The 19,977-nt window shown below is 35.4% G+C and overlaps 2 protein-coding genes across 2 annotated transcripts; one reads left to right on the forward strand and one right to left on the reverse strand.

Moving 5' to 3' along the window:
- Positions 1–303: 303 nt before the first annotated feature.
- On the forward strand, positions 304–6,221 carry LOC121329681 (epithelial cell adhesion molecule-like). The gene is made up of 9 exons (XM_041275388.1): positions 304–376; positions 1,803–1,973; positions 2,898–3,141; positions 3,551–3,622; positions 3,920–3,983; positions 4,481–4,579; positions 5,220–5,402; positions 5,917–5,976; positions 6,162–6,221. The coding sequence occupies exons 1-9, from the start codon at positions 304–306 to the stop codon at positions 6,219–6,221; spliced, it is 1,026 nt and encodes a 341-aa protein (XP_041131322.1).
- Positions 6,222–7,346: 1,125 nt separating this feature from the next.
- On the reverse strand, positions 7,347–13,465 carry LOC121330334 (26S proteasome regulatory subunit 4). The gene is made up of 11 exons (XM_041276785.1): positions 13,410–13,465; positions 12,393–12,446; positions 11,995–12,091; positions 11,617–11,741; positions 11,239–11,424; positions 10,905–11,033; positions 10,537–10,633; positions 10,236–10,425; positions 9,403–9,554; positions 9,000–9,154; positions 7,347–7,699 (listed from the first exon to the last, which is right to left on the reverse strand). Exons 1-11 carry the CDS (start codon positions 13,410–13,412, stop codon positions 7,565–7,567), a joined length of 1,323 nt encoding a protein of 440 aa, XP_041132719.1. The 5' UTR covers positions 13,413–13,465; the 3' UTR covers positions 7,347–7,564.
- Between the last annotated feature and the right edge of the window lie 6,512 nt (positions 13,466–19,977).

The raw sequence follows: 19,977 nt of genomic DNA on the forward strand, positions 1-19,977 counted from the left end.
TTGCAGCTTTTTCTCTTCTGTGTTTACCTGTTGCTGGGAACGCAAGTAATTAGAGGTCAATGCAAATCACTGAAGCTATTTCAAGCGGGGACATCGCCCCAAGGCTTGAGGCATTTTAGCGTCAAGCTCCCTGTTGAATAATTCAACATTTTAAGATATAATGACAAACTAAAGTGTTAATTGACCAGAGCTGACTGGTTTAAGATAACCTACTGCCGAGTGTAAAGGTGAGTCTTTCTGAAAATTGGGGACTCTCTTTTCTAATTTAGTAGTGCTGGATTTATTAAAAGAAACCCTGCAGAGATGAAGCTGAAAACCTTCTGTATTATTTCTGTGTTGATCTTTCAAAGTACAGTTGCTGTGTCTGCAGTGCCAGGTGAGTCTGTCAGGAGTTCTGCAATGTTATAAATATCACTGAATTTCATAAAAAGTGTATGTGAAAGGACAGCTCTAGAATGTTTCCAAGATTAGAAATATAGGCCCAGTGCTGTTACATTCTGCTACATTTTTTCAATGTTTTTCTTTTTTACTGATACTGTAATTTGATATTGCAATGCACTTGTGTTTTTTTTCTGATAGTTATTGTATTTACCACTGCCATTAAATAATTGGGTAAAATGCACTGGAATATATTTTTAGTTGATGTGGGAAAACTGAAATTAGTATAACAGTTCATGAATGCTCTATTGAAATGCTTCTAGTTTGTCATAGTATTCGATAAGTTCCTTTTTTAAAATAGTATTCCAGATATTCTAAAACTGTGAAGAAGAGATTTTAAAGTTAATTGCTTAAAGACAAATTCAAGTGCTGTCTAAGGTGGAATTCTTTGGTTGTGCCAGTGCTTGTGAGAAGGCATTCAGTTTATTTTGCGCTCATTTTTTTTTTACTGTTATGTGGGCTAGTTTACAGATGCAGTGTTTGAAACACACACCACTATCGTCCTCTCTTTGAATTGTATTAAAAACTTCTGTTTCCACATGGACTGTTTGAGGAAAATCAATTGGTTCATGCTTCCCAGTCAGTTCTTTTCAATAACAAACCTGAAACTGTCTTGAAGCTGAATACAGTGGATAAAGGGCCCCCTCTCGCAAGAATGTAGTCAGCTGCATCCACTGTAATTAAACAATTAATGGTTACAAGCTTGCTCTGTTTACAAATGAATTAGTGTGATCTTCATTTATTTAACTAAAGCTGATTTAATTGAGCAATAAAATATAGCGCAACTTGAGAACTGTTTTTCTCTTCTGCTTTTTAAATATTATTGTTCAAAAAGGACAGGAAAGGAAAGTGATTAGTATTTGGGGACAGTTATCAGGGATGCTGTCCAGTTTTAGACCAGTATCATTGAGCATACTCATTAATGGCTTGCTGTGGGTGTGTAAACCAACAAAGATCAATTTACTGTCTGTTGATGCAAAACATGCCAATAAGGTTGAAAGGCTTCTTAGAAAAGGCAAAAAACAAGTAGCTATTTGATATTAGAAAACAAGTCTCTGGTCACAATCACCATTAGCATTTACATTAACCAACACTGGGCAAATTGGACATTTTGTACAACAAATTTCTATAATTTGTAACAAGTGATCAAAACCCCACACAGGACTACAACTTTTATAGTATATGCTACTGTACAAGTGCATAATGGGAAAGGCTCTTTAAAATGTAGCAGAATATGAGAGCAAATGCACCCGAGGTGTGGCTCTATCCCACTACTTCACCACCCTGTCTTGCTATTTTGCTTAAACGCCACTATTCTAAGCTACCCAGACCACAGGGAAATGTCTTGTGTTTTTATATTGCAGATGATGAATGCCCTGATGCCTTCCCGGCCCGGGAGAACTGCGAATTTGATGAAGTGTGCGAGGATGCCTTTTGTAAATATAATGAATATGTCACCTGTCACCTGAACAGGTGTGGGACCTGTGAGGCTGTTTTCCATGGCCACGATAATCACACTGTCAACTGCAACCAGTGTATGTTCAATGCTCGCTCCTCTTGCCTGTTTTCTTCTGTTTCTTCTCTGTGGGTTTTCAGAACTGGTGAAGCAGGCCAGCTTGAACTGACAGCAGGTTTATTGACAAACCCTTTCTCTAGGACATTAACAGTTGCCTTGCAATACTCAACCAGCTGATAAAACAGACAATTTGCTGTGCTTTTAAATACCCAAGTGTGCTCGGTGGATCATGAAAAAACAAACAAACAAAAATACATTATTTTACTATAGAAATGTATCTCATTAGATATCAACAATATAATTAAAATACTGTTACAGCCAGCCAGTCCAAGTCTGTTGAAAAAATATTGTTTCAATAAAGATATTAAATTGCATTTTCAATTAAAAGAATAACTATTGAAATTAAATAATACTTTTCTGTTCAATTGTATATATTTACTACAGTGCAGAATATTGCAATATTACAGTATATTTATTTGTAAACACGTATTGTAGTATACTCAACAGTACAGTTTTACTTTAGCATTCTAGCATAAACCTCTCAGTGTGGTGTTATTTTGTGGTACATGTAAAAAAGTGGTACATGGGATTCAGCATGTGATTTTACCTCAGAAAACGAAGAAACAACCAATCTGAACGGGGTGCGATGTACTTAGTTTGCCTTTAAGGTTCTTTTTAATTCAATTTTTTTACAACTTAGCAAATGTATGTGACTTAACGGATGAGTAATAAATTGGGTCATCTAAAAGTATAAACATAATTTTGTGGGTGAACTGCAGTCTGTCTTGTTCGCAGTGACTTGTGCAGTACCATGCTCCAATGGGCATACCATTTTTTGGCGTTAAACGGGTATGCGTACCACATTCTGACAATCTACCACTTTCCGGCCTTACAGCGGTACTAATCTCCAGCCATCTGGCTGTTGGTATATATATTCCTCCAGTGACTCCAAAATGCAGACTGATGCACCTGGAGATGCTTCACAAGAGTAAGCACGGGGGCAGTCCCCACGGAGGTCGCCTGGATATGGACAGTGTGTACGACCCAGAGTGTGAGAGGAATGGCACCTTCAGAGCCAAGCAGTGTGACGACGACTCCAACCTGTGCTGGTGTGTGGACAGCGCTGGGGTCAGGGTCACTGACAAGACTGGAGACGACCCGAAATGCGATCGACTAGTACGTGTTCAGTAAGTAAGGACATATATTAAATGTATTGTCACATGACCATTTTAGATAGTGGTGCTATTGCCCTGGTAAAGATGGCACTGGACTAGTGTCCAAGGTTGTTTGCCCATCTTAATTTTAGTATTGGGTATTCTTTCCCAGACATGTAAGTTTATTGTTGTTGCATATTAAAAAACAGACACTATTTGAATAGTATAAACTATTTAAAGCTGTGATTCTCCTTAGGATTGAATGGTCTGGATTAGTATTATTGTTAGGCATTCTAATGCTGTGCTAACCCACAAGGTGTTGCAGTAGAAACCACTATTCAATGGTAGTTTGCCCAACATTTTATCTTTATAAGACAAACCAAATAAAGATGGTCTATTGTGAGAGCAAAACATTTCTAAATGCAATTTTCTAAATCCACAGCCTCATCGAGATTTTTTTTACCTTCAAAGTTGAGTTTACGTTTTACATGGGAACAGAAGAGGAGGTACGAAGGTAGGGAAAAGTTTTTTGTTTTTTTTAAGTTATTTATGACCTCAAAGAAAGGTAAGAAGAAGAAAAAAAAGAAAATGTCATTTTCATTGTCTGATGGATTTAAATTGGCAGTTGAAATACAAGTGTTTTAAGTGGCACAAACACACAACCATACCTTTAGCTGTCTTACCCTGACATGCACAGTACGTAACACTAGTTAACAACTAATCAACAGTGCAACCTCCATACATTTAAATTTGTTTATTATTTTAGATTGCAAGTAAATACTAATTGTTGTTTTATTGGTTTTTGTTTCAGGAAACTGGCCATTAAACTGGTCAAAGAATACACGTTAAAGGCAACCCAAATTCTAGAAATAAGTGTAGGTATACATTTTTGAATAAATTACAAACCTAACAAAGATAAGTAACATTTTTTTTTAATTATTATTATTACAATTTGGCTCAATATTACACTTTAACATTTTGTTATGGTAATCAAGATGTTAGAGATAGTTACACCATATCCCCAGATAGTAACAATGAAGCAATTCGGATGCATTCCAGGGCATTCTGAATCATTACAGGATTGGGAATAGATGCCATTGATAATCCCCTTGTGTGAACACTGGAACCTTACACTGGCCTTTGTGTGTGAGCCAATGGTTTTATACCACAATGGGTAGGGTCTGCTGGTTTGATTTTATAATACATTTTTACTGTCAGCCTTCTTTTGAAAACTTGTACGAGCCTCCTGAGAATCATTGGCAATTATTGTTAATTGTTTTTCTTGGCAAGAGCCGATTTCTATGAAGCTTGTGTTTTGATCAGAGTTGTATGACTCATTGATTTATAATTCTGTTGTTCCTGATGGCTGCAGATTCAAGAGCTGTCCCATGAGGTGTCAATCAGACTGAGTGAGAATGGCACCAAGGATCCTGTAGATGTAGCTACAGTGGCCTACTACATTGAGAGAGATGTAGGTATCACTAATGGAGGAATCAAGTAATAATACTGGATCACTGAATTATCATTAACATATTTTTATTTTACCTAAGAAACGTACTTGATGTTATAGCGCAACTTGATGGTGCATGGACCTCCACTAGCTAAACCAGAGGACACAGTTACTGTACTGTACTTTATCACTGATATCAAGCTGGAGTAAGCTAAAGCTCCAAATATTTGAAACAAAGCGCCCTATTAACAAACCTTTACGGGACTGTTTTAAGAAATGTCTGTTTTTGTTTGGCCCTTTTCAAATGTTTTGGAGGGGGTTAGTTCATTCTTCAAGCATGGTTTAACCTAAGTTAATGTTTATAAACATAAAAATAAACCTTAAAGTACTGATTTAAGAATAGTGCCTGCTCTGTACTCCTTTATGTGAAAGTATTTATCTAGTGGTGTCAACCAGCTCTTATGTTACTTCTGATTTTCACCACTGGATGGACAAACCTACTAATGCCTTCATCAGCGTGCAGTTCAGTCTCCATGCATGTGCTTCGCCTCACTTTCAGAGTCTACCACCAATGGTGCCCAGTATCAATGGCGCTGAATTGTGTGGTGGCAAAGTTGAGACCATCGGACTAAAACGTTTTGCAACCGTCTTTTGCTTACAGCTGAAGAAGAGCAAATTCTCCCTTGAAGTTGATGGCAGGAGCTTGGAAGTTGAGCGTGATTCAATCAAAGTCCTGTTCTTTGACAATGAGCCCCCACGCATCAACATGAAGACCATCTCCCCAGGGTTTGCTGCCATCATCATAGTCATCGCCTTGGCTATTCTGACAGGAATTGCAGTCTTTGTGAGTAATTAACAGTTTATACTCGTCGCAGTGAGACAGGAGCACTGGGCTGTGTCCTGTATTAATGGTAGTGACATTTGGTTTGAGAAATAGAATCATGCCAAATGCCTAGCCTAGAATAGAATATGATTTTCCTATTTCTTTGTATGGTTAGTCTCCAGATGTTAAAGAGTAGGTAGAGGTCCAAAGTACATGGGACATTGCATTGTGTGGTAGTATGTACAGTTTCTACTTTATCAACCTTGTAAAATAAGATGATGACATCAATGAAAAAGTTAGTTCAAATAAACACCCCTTTCATCAGGTTACAGGATGGAGTTCATTTTTGATACATATTCAGTGTTATCAGCAGGGGTCGCCCCTAACACATACTTTAAAAGCAATAGGGAATCAACTGAAGCTCAATACTGTATAGTTCTGCTGTAGTACTCATCAAGTTTTAGCAGTTCATTCCAAGTGTGTTTAATTACCCTCTGTAATTTTAAATGTATTTATATTGATATTTTCTTTGTAGGTTGTGGTGAGGAGGAGAGCAGAACAAGAGAAACAGAGGATGCAGTTTGAAGTCATTGAGGTGGGAAATGCGGACATATATGAAATCTGGTTTGTGAGCTGTATTGCATGTCATCACTATGTTCTTCTCAAATGGTACCTAATAAGTCAAGACAGGTTAAGCCATTATCGTTCAGCAACTTTTGACAAGACCATAACATAGACATAATAATTGTCAGAAACTAATTTGCCAGTTTTTTCTTTCAGGGCCAGGGGCTTGACGATTATCACCTTGCTCAAAGGGAGACAATGGGCTACTACTACTGAAGAGTCACTTTAATCTGTTTCATAGGCTGATATCCAGATAGTACAGAGCTGAGACTGCAAACTGAGTTCTTCACAATGCTATGCTGTTATTAAATGTAGAATTATTGGTACTTGAGGATTTTAAGAATGTTTAACAATATCTGATGATGCCCAGGTGTCCAAAACTGGTTGTTACAGTTTATGAAATGTCTTCATATTATTCACGATCAGAATGTTTAAATATATCTGTATAGGTATAAATATCAACTGTGCTGGTTTTGTGTGAATAGGGTTTTGTCTAACACGTTAATAATAATAATAATATAATAATAATAATAATAAAAAAAACTTAAGTTCTTGTAAGAGTTTTTCTTTTTAAAAGTAGATATTTAGAATTTTCAAACACACCAATCAGATAGGCTACTCTGCAGTACTCCAGGTTTTGATGATCCAGGGTTATTCACATGTCAGCAGGGGGCACCACAAACAGGGACTTTACAAGGGGGTGGATTCCAAATAAACTTCGCTTCCGAATACAAAGACACGAGATCATGCATACCTGACACTTAGTACTTTGACAGATCACATTCACAATATATGGATCCACTTTAAATGTTGTTACACTTCAAAGCAGGGCTTCTGTTGCATCATTTTTATTGGGCACAAAATGCATTATACTAGGTGCTCCAACCAACGCTAACATTGCAGATACAGTGGTTTCAATAAGATTGTGTTTGGACATATATTACCAGATGCGCTATTAATGCTATAACAAGTAGTATTAGCAGCACAAATTTATAAATTCAATTTCCTAAAGCTAATGTGACGATTGCTACATTTTGTTTATTCCAATAAATGTGATTTCAGAATGCATAGAAATGCTAATACTGTATCTGTTTAGATGTCTGGTAATTATAAAATAAAATCTGGGTTAAAGCAATGATTTATATGTTACATTCACAAAATAAAATGCTTGTTAGAATCAAAGACGTTCCAATGTAAATGACTATTTCTACTACAAACTAAACTAGTTCTTGCAAAAGTTCTCCAATCCATACAAATCATGAAGAATTTGGGAAAATATTTTTTTTTGTAGTGAAACACTGTGGATAAGTAAATATTTAACATAAAACCTGACAAATGTTATTTCTGAAATGAAATATTTTATTGTCAAATAAGATGCTTTACAATATCTTAAAACCCTGCCCCAGAAAGAACATCACAATTCATGCATACATTGAGTTTTATCAAAATCTCCTTGGTCATACAAACAGTGCTTTCTTTAATATACAGCGGTTTACATCCTTATGCAACGAGTATACTGTCAATACTATGAAGAGAAATGTAAAGGCTTCTTCCTTTAATTAAAGATAGAGTCCCTCTGGTGTGCCCTCCTGTTTCTTGTAAAGAACATTTTCTTTGGACTTTTTAAAGTCTTCATTTGTCACTTTCATTCTACGTTCTCGTAATGCCATCAATCCACCTTCTGTGCAAATGGCCTGAAACAAAAAACAAAACAAAGTCATAACATAAGCAATAATATATATCTATATATATCATATATATATATATATCTATATTATATATATATATATACGACCCTATTCCAACAAGCAGATAAAAAGCAAAACACAAACCAGTTAAGTGAGATGAACTTATAAGGTAAGCCTAAGTAATTAAAAAAGTTTTCGTGAAAAAGCCATTTTCGGTAGAATAACGTGTCTTTTGTAAAACCTGTCGTATTTTGTATCATGTATTTCCACTCTGACGTAAAATTTGATAAAAATTGAATAAAAAAAGTAAGCGAACTGTAACGACAAAGGTGGTGTTTCTTCACAGTAAACAGTGGCCATCAACACGTTTTCACAAAGTAATAACTTGAGGTTTACTTGTGCCTTTTTGTTGCTGAACAAGCAAACAAAAACTGAAATGTAACTTTAAACACTTCAAATAAAACAAACGTGGAAATGACACTGCAAAAAAAAAAAAAAAAACCTCACTGTTTTCGTTCTCATTTATTACATTCCCCATAACAGAAAGTCAGAACAAAAAATATATTATATATACAATCTATAAATAAATCACTACACAACATTTCCAGCAAGTTGGGCACTGTTTAAGCAAGGCATTTCAGAATGACGTGCTTGCCTTTTTTTTGTGCCATGAGATTCGGACTCGCTCTAAAGCAGCACAACAATTTTTTGACCCAGGTGGCTTTCCATAGAGATCACTATGCATGCGCCTGCATAATCTGGTTTGTTTACTTTCTGCTGTTTAAAACTTTTAAATAGAGGCTCAAGAGCTGCTGTGTTGACCCTGTTTTTTTAATATATTAAATCTCGCAAATCTTCATTTTCATCTTCTGGCAAGGCAGTAAATAAGTACAAGGTATTTTTGTCATTCCCAGCAAATGCGAACATCTGACTTTTGTATCCTAATACATGTTAAAAAATATTTGTGCAAATATTCGGATATTTGTCCCAGCACTGATTATATGAATGAGTAATTACTTTAAATCAAACTAAAAGGAAATCTATAAAACTTAAAGCATACATAATATCACTCAGTACTGTGCTAATACACAGATTTAACATTTTGCTTAATGTAAAAGCAACAGCACACGTTGTCAGCTTCGCTTAAATCTATGCCCGTCTTTATTCTATGTAGATGAGCTTGCATGTTATTTACCTTGCAGGGCAGATGTAGTAGCTATTATATTTTATATTGTGATTAACAAAGGCCACTTGCTCTAGTTCAATCTATGACAAAAACAACTCTGGAGATTTTTAATTTTACTACCTTTATGTCTGCCCCAGAAAGATCATCTTTTGCCAAAATTAAATCATCCAAGTTTACATCGTCAGCCAGTGTCATTCTGCTTGTGTGGATCTGAAAGATTCGCTTCTTGGTCTTTTCGTCAGGCAATGGGAACTCAATTTTACGGTCAATTCTTCCTACAATGACAGTGTTAAATACAGGAGATTGTAACATCCACACCCAGGCACAAGTATAATATTCACTGTATGAAACAGAAAGGTTCAGTAATTCAAATTTAACATCAGAAATGTACGAGCTTGTATTCTTAAAACATCTGGGGTTATCTTTAAAATACATACATAGTTTTAATAAAGATGCAGCAATATTACACATGTTTACATAAATTGGAACTGCATTACTGCATCTATGTTTTCCTGTTATGTACCTGGCCTGATAAGGGCTGGGTCTAGAGTTTCTATCCTGTTTGTTGCCATGATGACCTTGACATCTCCACGAGAATCAAAACCATCCAGCTGGTTGAGTAGCTCCAACATTGTACGCTGAATCTCTCGCTCACCCCCAGAATTTGAGTCGTATCTGAAAACAAAAAGCAACATTAATAATTATGTCAACCTCATGTTTCAGAAAAAAACTGCTGGTTTATTTAGGGACTGTCAATTATTCAGTGGTTTATATTATGATTAGGGCTTTTGATTTTTGATTTTTTAGCTATTTGAGTTCTATATAAATCATTTTTTTCTGGGGTTTCGCTTTTTTCATACTATATGAAACTCTTATTTTGGTTACTTTCGTTAAAGTATTCAGAACGAACCAATGTGAAATACAAGTCAGGAAGGATGGACAACGCCCAAATGCACTGGAAATTTTTTTTTTTTTTTGTGGGGGGTGGGGGGGGGGGGGGGGGGGGGGGGGGGGGGGGGGGGGGGGGTGGGGGGGGGGATTATCGGTTAAAACCGAAAATCAGAAGCCCTAATTATGATCAATACTAAAGAACAACCAAAGAGAAGATGTAGGATCGACTGTTTCATAACTGAAATCATTTAATGTCAAATATAGCACACAAAAATCACAGGATGTTATTACACTTTTCTTAAGTGTTTCCGTGTTTTTTAGACATTATTGGAAAGTAAACGGTAAAGAATCCTATTGTACCTGCTATCTTATTATTTTGTAATGTCTGTACACTAAATCATACAATATTGTTTAATTATCCAATACAAAGTGTGAGCTGAAAAACAAGTCATAACCAATGCTTACCTCTTTGTACCAATGGCATCGATTTCATCAATAAATACAATAGAAGGAGCGTGCTCCTCTGCCACTCTGAACAGCTCGCGCACAAGTTTTGGACCATCACCCAGGTACTTCTGAATTAACTCGGACCCAACCACTCGAAGAAAAGTAGCTGATGTCTGATTCGCAACAGCTTTGGCCAAGAGAGTTTTGCCTTTTGAAAAAATAAAAAAGTCTGTAATTAGCCTCTCAACCCCAAGTGCTACCAAATTGAAGAAAAAATAAATAAAAAATAGAATAACTGATAACTATTTTAATTTCTTACCTGTACCAGGAGCCCCATATAGAATAACTCCTTTAGGAGGCTTGATACCCATCTCTTCATAATATTCTGGATGGGTAAGTGGAAGTTCAACAGATTCCTGTGAGAGAAAACACAGTAATCAAACATCTATTCAAACGTGTACCAAGGCTGCAAATGCAAATTAACAAATTAAAAGTAATAAATATCACAGACAGGTCACCAGGAACCTCCAGTGTGTGCAAAAGAATGTCCTAACCAACTCTTATCTGTACATGTATAAAAGTGAGACATAAGGACAGATGTATGCTTCCACTGTATCTTTGTCATCACCCCCCTCCCCTCCACCCAAAAAAAGAGTAAGCTACATGTAAAATATACATTGTTCTTACTTTGATTTCTTGAATCTGGTTATCCAGCCCTCCAATGTCTGCATATGTCTCCTGAGGGGCCTTCTCAACCTTCATGACAGTGACCAAAGGATCTGTGTCGTCCATCAAAACTCCTATGACAGCATGAACCTAGCAAACAAACATATGCGTCAAGTGGGATCAGAAATATCTACCATTTTCAAATGACAAAGGCTATATTCTGCTATTCAGCTTCATCAGCAGTATTAAAAAAAAAAAAAATCACTATGACAAGCTTATGTCAATACAATGAAATACCAATTAAGTACGCCAATTTAAAATAATGAGTTATCAAATATTGCATTAATCTTATTACCTTGTGGTTAAGGAGGACAGAGCAACCAGGCTCCAGCAGATCCTTGTCTACGAATGACAGAATACTGACATAGTGCTCTGAACCCACAGATGTAGAGACTATGGCATGGTTGTCATCTATGATCTCCTCCAGAGTACCCACAGACATTGGGGTTCCTCGCAGATCATCTACCTTTGATCTCTCTTCCTGTTCAAACAAATAAAATATGAATGTTTTACTGGACAACACATGTAATGGAACTTGACTAAGAATAATAGAAAAAACTGTGTACAAACTGCAAAGACACTGTCTCAAATTATGATAGACAGATATACTGGTACAGGTATAGAAGTTATCCACTGTAACACCACTCCAATACACTTGTTTAAACTGAAATACCTCTTGCTTCTCTTCTAGGGGTTTCATCTGTTCTTGATTTCGGATAAATTCTTCTTCCATTAGCAAGTAATCTTTAATTCGCTCCAATTTAAGAAGCTTCAGTCTGCACTGAGTGTGAGGGGTCACTATGACAAACAAAGGACAATCAATCATCAGTAAAAAATAAAGTTCACATTTTCTTTATCTTTCACCTTTTGCAGGCGTGTCCAGACATGCTAGAAAACAAATCTTGAGAGACTCTTATGATATGCGTTTCTTAAAGGTATTCACATTGAAGTCGGCTACTGTATATGAATTACGGTAACTATTTTTCCACAAATTTTACAGTACTTTGATTAAAATTTAAAAAAAAAAATTATATACATATATATTCAATACCCAATGGTAACTTGCTAGCTGCATCTGGTCCTTTTGATTTCTTCTTCCTTTTGCCAACTCTGGTTGGAATTGGTGGTTCATATTTCTTCTTCTTGTCCTTTAGATTAAAATATTTGTGTTAGTCAAAATGGTTTCTACAGATTATTTCATAATTTCCTTTACTAACGTGAGGTGTACAATACAGTATATAGGGAAGCTCAAGTAGTTTAAATTGTTCTTGGGTTATATTTGTCTGGCTTTTCAGTATTGCCAAAGCAAACAGAATACATTATACATTTTATTAATCATATGATGCTTAATTAATTCTTATTTTAAAACTGAAACTTACTACTGATATTATAAAAAGTGGACAGAATTTCAGATATCAACTTAAATGTCAAAAGATAAACTTTTTTCACCTTATCATCCTTCTTGCCACCACCAGGTCCATGCCCTCCACTCTGGCTTTGACCCTGAAAAATACATTTTCACAATGAAAAGGGAGAATTTCATTTTCAATTAAAGCCAATGCTGAATTTAAATCTTGAACTTTGGTTTCCCGGTATAGATTTTAGTCTTCTACACATATTAGTGTTAGAATCGAATGTAAAATTTAAGTCACAATGCACAGACAATGATTTGAAAGGTAGTATAGTGATGTACATTAAGAAAAACACCACCTCCGTCAGGACTTAAAATTCGATCATACGTTAAAGCGGTATACTTGTACCTTAACAAACGCGTGGTTTTGTTGACAGTCATTTGCAATGTTTTACCAGACCATACGAATGATTCCAGTGATTATTTGCACTCGCGAGTATATATAGTTTTCATTTTGCAGCGTAAAATATCCTATTTGGGTAGAATACTAAATATAATGAAGCGTCCGTATTTTGATCCTGATGGAGTGATATACCGTTTAAAAGAATATACAACTACAGTTACATTATTTAAAACAAACAAACAAAAACAGTCAGTCAAAAATCAATAGACATTGTGTTAATCAGTATACAGAAATGTGAACAGAAATGTTGGCATTGGTGACAACGTTTATTTACATTTTTCATTTACCCCGGCCCTCTCTTTGTTTTTGTTAATGTGTCTCTTATTTATATATACAAGATATCGTGAGTTACAAATAAAATAATACGATATCTTACTTCAAAATAGCATCCTCCAAGCTACCAAAACATATCCGTGTAAATTGTTAAAATGAAGTACAGTAAAAAATAACACCGGTAAGGGCTGGAATGATTAGACAAATCTGAGACACAGCCATTTGGTTAGAAAAGAGCAATTACTTTGATATTCTGGCTAGTCTATTTGAACGCCGTGCAATAAACAGAGTAAACGCTGCCACACCAAGTGTTCAATTGTCATTTTATTTCTAAACTAAAAAAGAAAATCTTCCTAGATCTCAGAATTTGCTCACTCACCATCGTTCAACGAAGAGGACGGTCTCTCAGGAAGTACGTCACTCTACGGCAAAGAAGTCAGGGACAAACTAAACCACAACAGGGTGAACTGTGAGGTTTTTGAAAACGCGAACTCAAAATAGTTTTGAAACATTGACATAGATTAAGAAACAAATGCGCTCCGAATAATACATTTAAAATCTACTAGTAACATGTCAGGAACACAAAAAAGAACAGGTGACATCGGAGATAAACATGGTGAAGCAAGGTTTCGTGCTTGAACTATTAATGACATGCTCAAAATCAAAGCTTATTGATGTGAATTATTACCTCGTTGGTTTTATTATAAATAAAGATATACAAAATATAAAAAAAGAAACTCAAGCAAAAACGACATTTCTGTATTCTAGGTGTTTCCAACAATATTAAACAGCTGCGGGCACGAATGCCACCAAGAATTTACAAAAACAAAGTGTTTTTTTAATTTTTTTTTTAAAGACATTAGTTAATAAATAAATAAAAGACAGAAATAATTTTCAGTTAAGCAAGCTCAAATAATACACTTTATGTAAATACTGTAACTTATTTAATATTTTTCTTGAATTCTAGCATGTCCTTTAAACGGACATATATTACCCAAAGGGGGCGATATTTTCAACTCAATTCAGTATCTGGAGAAAAAAAAAAAAGCACGGTCTTTAAATGTTTTTAAAATTAATACAAATAATACTTTTTTTTTTTTTGCAACAGAAGAGTGAAGTTTAGATTATTATTATTATTATTATTATTATTATTATTATTATTATTATTATTATATTATTATTATTATTATTATTATTTTTTTTTTTGCCTGCCAGAAAGGAAGGCACTTGAACTAAATGACGTGTACAATATTATATATCACGAGGTTTTCACCAGCCCTCTTTATATTATTCTATATGACTCTGTTTCCATGTCAGGGAGGGAAGGGAAATGCAGATTAAAAACCATACAGATGCCAATAAAATAAATCATGCTGAGCTAGCTTAAGAGGGTGCTTGTCTGTTTATTTTGAACCCACTTTCATTCTTCTGGGAAAAGTCATTTATATTCTGAAATGTTTTCTGCATTTAGCTGAATACACAAACAAACCTGAATCATATTACAAACAGAGAGACGCAGGTGTATTTGAACAGATAGATCATTTTTTCTTCTTCTACTCCACTGAAAAAGTTACTTATTTGAGTGCAGGGCTCGAGCATCTCTGAAGTTTCGTGAGAAAGCAGTGCTTTTAGAACAGGTGTCATTAATTAATTAGTGCCATCTAAGATGTGCTTACATACATAGAAAATGATGGACGAACAGTGTCTGGTTGTTGTATAATAATGCTTAATCACAGGGCGATAAACATACATTTAAAATAATAAGGTAAACATTCATAAATATCAGTATGTAAAACCTTAACTAAAGCGAGTCACGTTAATCTGCTTCTATCACTGCATTTATTGCATCCCTATTAACAAGATGAGTCAATATGGTTGCCTGAGTGGGTACAAAAAGGTACCACAAATGTCAATATGATAAGACATTGTGGTGCTCAGAGATTTGGTTTACAATACTAGTATAATCATGTGTAGATGTCAATTAAATTAAAAGTTCGAGATTACAGAGATTTAAGTTTCCCAGATCTTTGCAAGTAGAGAAATGTAGATGATACCTGAAAAAATAAACAAAATTACATCGTGACCTTTTCTTTTCACACCTCAGCATGTGTAGCACTAATGCATTCTCTGTGATAATTACCCCTGCATTCAATATGAAGCGAGACCAGTCTTTTCTTTGGTTCAGCAGATCTCAAAATAGTTTAGATGTCAGTGCTAAAAGCACAAGAATGAGAGTAAAATGGTTTCAACAGATTTAATGCAACATAAACGTTTTCAAAGGTTTCTCTGGCTCCTGGAACATTTCCTTCTATTTTCACCGGTTAATGTTATCTTCCAGCTTTCCAACTAAACAGATGCATGTCTGTTTCAACATCAGGCACTGTAAGTTTCTTCAGATTCAAATTATCTACACTGTTCTTCCACATTAAGCATTATATTCTGAGTCTTGTCTTTCAAACTCTTTTGGGGCTGATACTGGAGTCAAAGAAATATACGCGCAAACTACTTAATGCTTGCATTTGGAACATTTCACATGCAGTAGGGATCTGTCATAGACCCTATCTGAGTAGCTTTTCCACTTGAATGGGAGCTGAGCTATTAACTATCTGGTTGTACTGATTTGCCCCAAACACTTTTTATGAAGGGCTGTAGGGAATGGTTGTGTGCTGCGTCTGATGCCGGGAACCTCAATAATAATTAAGTTCACACAAAACTTGTCTCCTATAAAAAAACTGCAGTTCTGCCTATTATACAGTCAGCTGTCCGATCAACAGCTAGCTAGTAAAGCTATTAACCAAAAGAATAATCACAATATTATGATTGATTTAAAAGAATAGGAGTGTCCAAATATGATTCATTCTTGCAATATCCTACATAAATTTACCATAATGAAAAATAGAGATCAAGATTTTTTTGGAAAGATAGTCTTTGGCTTTAAATTGCTCCTTCAAATGGGGTGGTCGACTGTTTTTCCTTTCCTCTTATTCAATGTGTGTTGATCTGTAGTCATTGTTGTTTCAGGCAAGAAAAATTGATTACAGTATATTCAACATGATAATCAGCCATGACATGTGCTGGCCTTTACTTGTTTTTCTCCCTTTACATCTATTAAATATTTGAACTCATTTAAATAATACCTCCGTTAGTACAAAATATAAAATATTTAACAAACTGTAATGCTAGTTTTACTTTGGTTAACACCAGCACAAAAAAGTGTGACATTTGTAATCTATTCCATATTTAACAGAGTCATTCAGTATGTGGCTGCATTATTAAACAACCACACATATATTTTAGGCTAAAGGAGAGCAGGCTATGATTATTTACTCCAGTTTAGCAGTCTGCTAGAGAGCAGATTTAAGCTAATTGATTCCCTTTTGGATAAGATTATCAGGCTAATCTTCTTGAGTTATCATCACAGGCTAGAGATGGAGTTCATGACCGATACACACTAAGAAAGATAAATGTCCCTCAACATCTCAAATGTTGTAAAATTTAATATTTAAATCTTGTTGTTCCACTGTGTACACATTATTGTTCTTATGTATTGTTACGTTGTAAGTAAATATATAGGATATTTTACAGAATTAATGTGCTTTGATTAATAATTTCATTTACAAAGATTGTAGGCATTACATATCATTCACGATGTTTAAGCAAATGGTTCAAGTTTATTTCAACAGTGTTAACTTGCTCACAAATGAAAATGCTCAAATAAAATGTGTGTATACTAGACCTGCAATGTTTTATGCACATTTTCTTTTATTTTGCAGTGATTGATCTTCAGTTTTGATACTGGCTGAATGATTAAGCAATGTAAATCACTGTTTTCCAAGAAAAAGGAGAGTATACAGATTTCAAGCAATGTTTGTCCCCCTCTGTTCAATAGAAATTAAGATCTCAGATGTTGTATTAAAGTCAAGTAGTCTATCAAGATGCTTACGCAGTCCACAATGTGTTTACCAAGTGTAAATCTGGCTTGGAAGTATTTTTTTTAAGTTAACTATTTTTTTTTTTTAATCTTGCCAGATTTATTCAGGGTTTGACAAACAGAGACCATTTCACAAAGCTCCTGGTGTAGAAATGACAAACATTGTAACCCGCTTAGAACCTGTCAAGAAAGAGCAAAGAAGTGTGTATTTGTGTGTATCCACACCAGATGCAATGTGATTTGTCCTGCGATACAGTAATATTTTTACTGCCGGTGGTGACAGGCGCGCGCATTTTGATATGCAAGTCTTTTCTGATTGGTCATTGGCCATTTCCCAAGCTACCTCATGACAAAATCTCAAAAATTGACACCAATGTTATTTTTTCACATTCACTTGTTGAATCCTGTCTGGTGTGAATAGGTCTTTTCTGTACACGTTTCCCTCCCTACGTATTTAGAAGTAACCAGCTCCCTACTACCATGAAGTTAAATAGGTCAGCTGTGTAGCTTGAAAGTTATGTGAAATCCTTAATGCAAGGTCAAGAACTGGTGACCTACCTGATTAACCAAGACTGTAGACAACCACCAAGCAGTATGCACATAATGTCTTGTGAATACAAATGAAGTATCTCTAAATTTGTGTATAGTGACTATTCTATTTCTACTGTATAGTCTATTGGTCTTAAATCTATAATTTCACTATGTGTTCACCCATAATTGTACTCCCACATCCATCAGTAAACCAAAGCTGTTTCTATACCTGGATACATTATTCAGTTTGCAGACTGTGATACTTTAAAAAAAATAATACTTTATAGAAAATGTCAGCAATCAAACACTTGGGGAATTGTAATGACTGTGGGAAGCTAATTAAAGTATAATAACCAAAGGGTTTTGCTTGTTAGCAAACTGAAATAATCTAATATTCTGCTGTATTCTGATAACATCCAGAGGAATGGATTTGCAAGTTTCTTTCCCGAGTCTAAATTGGAAGGTGGTCTCTCAAAAGCATGACGTTAAAATTTGTTAGCTGTCCCAAAGGTCTATCAACCACAACACAAATCTCCATGTGCTGGGCCCTGGCTGCTTTAATGGACAGCTGTTTAATTGCCCTCAGCAATCTTCAGTGTACCTTCACTTTAATTGGAATGCCTTGGAGCCTAAGCTAAGAACCCTATAAAAATGATATCAAACATGGAAAAAGAAAAGGAGGACACAAGGGGCTGGGATGAGTCAAGGGCAATTTCAGCTGACAAAGCTAGATTGCTGATTTTTTTTATTTTTACCTTACTTCCGTCCACATACAACACGTAATAAAACACTCACAGCAAAGTTACAAACAGCAGGTAGAAAAATAGATCACAGCAATTTATGATGTGCCTTTCAGGGTGTATCATTTCTGTTTTATTGTCATTTTTTCTGCCTCTGGTACTCTATACAGACATGATTTGTACAAATGTGTGGTTGTTTTAGAGGTCAATGAACTGGCAGATCTTCGATTCTGAAGTCCCTAAAGTGAGGCTGGCTAGATTAACGTTTTACGACCTGAACTCATATAGAATGAACTAATCTATTTCACTTTATTAGAAATAACTTTTTAAAGCCAACATTTATGTTTTTTTGTTTGCCTTTGCGTTACTCCACACTGAAACTTTTAAGTAAACAAAGCCACAATCTGAGTGCGGCAATCTCATATGCAACTCTGCTTATTCATTCATTATTCTGCAGTCTTTTTACAGAGAGCTCTTCTGTTTATTCTCAGCAGTCTAAATCTTTTAAGGTTTTTGAAGTGTTGGTAATACCAACATTACTTATTTATTTATTTTGTATAGCGCCTTTCATTAAAATAAATCCTAAAGTACTTGTGTATCGGGATAGCTAAACTAAATAAAATTGCATTTTGTTCTATTAATGGAATGTTAAATGGTATTTTGCATTTCAGAAATCATACACAGTCCATTGTTTTAATTGTTATTATTTTTGTACAGAGAGCTAACAGAATTTGCCATCTCATTCATGTCAATACACAGTATTTCTTTAAAAGATTCCAATAATGTTTGTTATTGAAACAACAGCTTATTATAAAGTCACAGAATTCTGCTAACTTTAAAGGAGGTGGTACAAAATGAAGCAATCTGACACAAAGTAATCGAAAAGTAAACCTGTAGTCATCTCAATTTCTTTTCTGGTGCCTTTATCTACTCAGGCAATGATATGTGCTGCAGGAGAGGACTGATGTTAAAAAGCTAGCATGGTGTATTATAATGGGAATGATAACGATCCTCTGCAAGACTTTCCCTCATACAAAAAGAGAAACATTTACAGCATGATAATTAGGTGATTACATGGTCATTTTTTAAATTCATCACCCTATTCTGAATTAACCTGTCCCCTCGAATTAAGGTGAACAACACAAAGTGGTCTACGTGGCACAGTGGGTTAATTAGTGAGCCTATCACATCTGGAGTGTCACAGGTTAGCCACAGCAGTGGACATAATAATCACAAAACCACTGAATGGTAGAGGGTGTCAAGGTCGAAATGGAGGTGCACTGACTGACCAGGCAAAGGTAAAGGTATTGAAAGACAGTGAAGAAGTTCCTGAAGATACGCACAAACCGTTTTACAGCATTTTCTTCATTCACCCTAACCTCCCAAAATCCAAACAAGCCTAATTGCTCTACTTCTTCAGTTCATGTCATCTGTGATCAATGCATTAGCTACATTCACAGCTGTCAGATATAATGTGAAATGTGATGTATCTGTTTCCAGCTGTCATGAAGATTATTTTTTTCTAAATGACAGAAAGATAATTCTGGGAAGTTACAGGAGGATGGACCACAGGGCAAAACCAGCAATAACATTCTCTCAGTGGGAAAGATGTCTTACTGAGGGAAAAGCCATTACAGTTGACTGAAGCACTGTAATCATAAAGCCTTCTACAATAACCTGCAGAGGATGAAGGGCATCTCAATCCATTGACTCCAGTCAGCATTATAAACTGTGACTGGCAGCAG

This window comes from Polyodon spathula, chromosome 17 (genome assembly GCF_017654505.1).
Source record: "Polyodon spathula isolate WHYD16114869_AA chromosome 17, ASM1765450v1, whole genome shotgun sequence".
Taxonomy (NCBI): Eukaryota; Metazoa; Chordata; class Actinopteri; order Acipenseriformes; family Polyodontidae; genus Polyodon; species Polyodon spathula.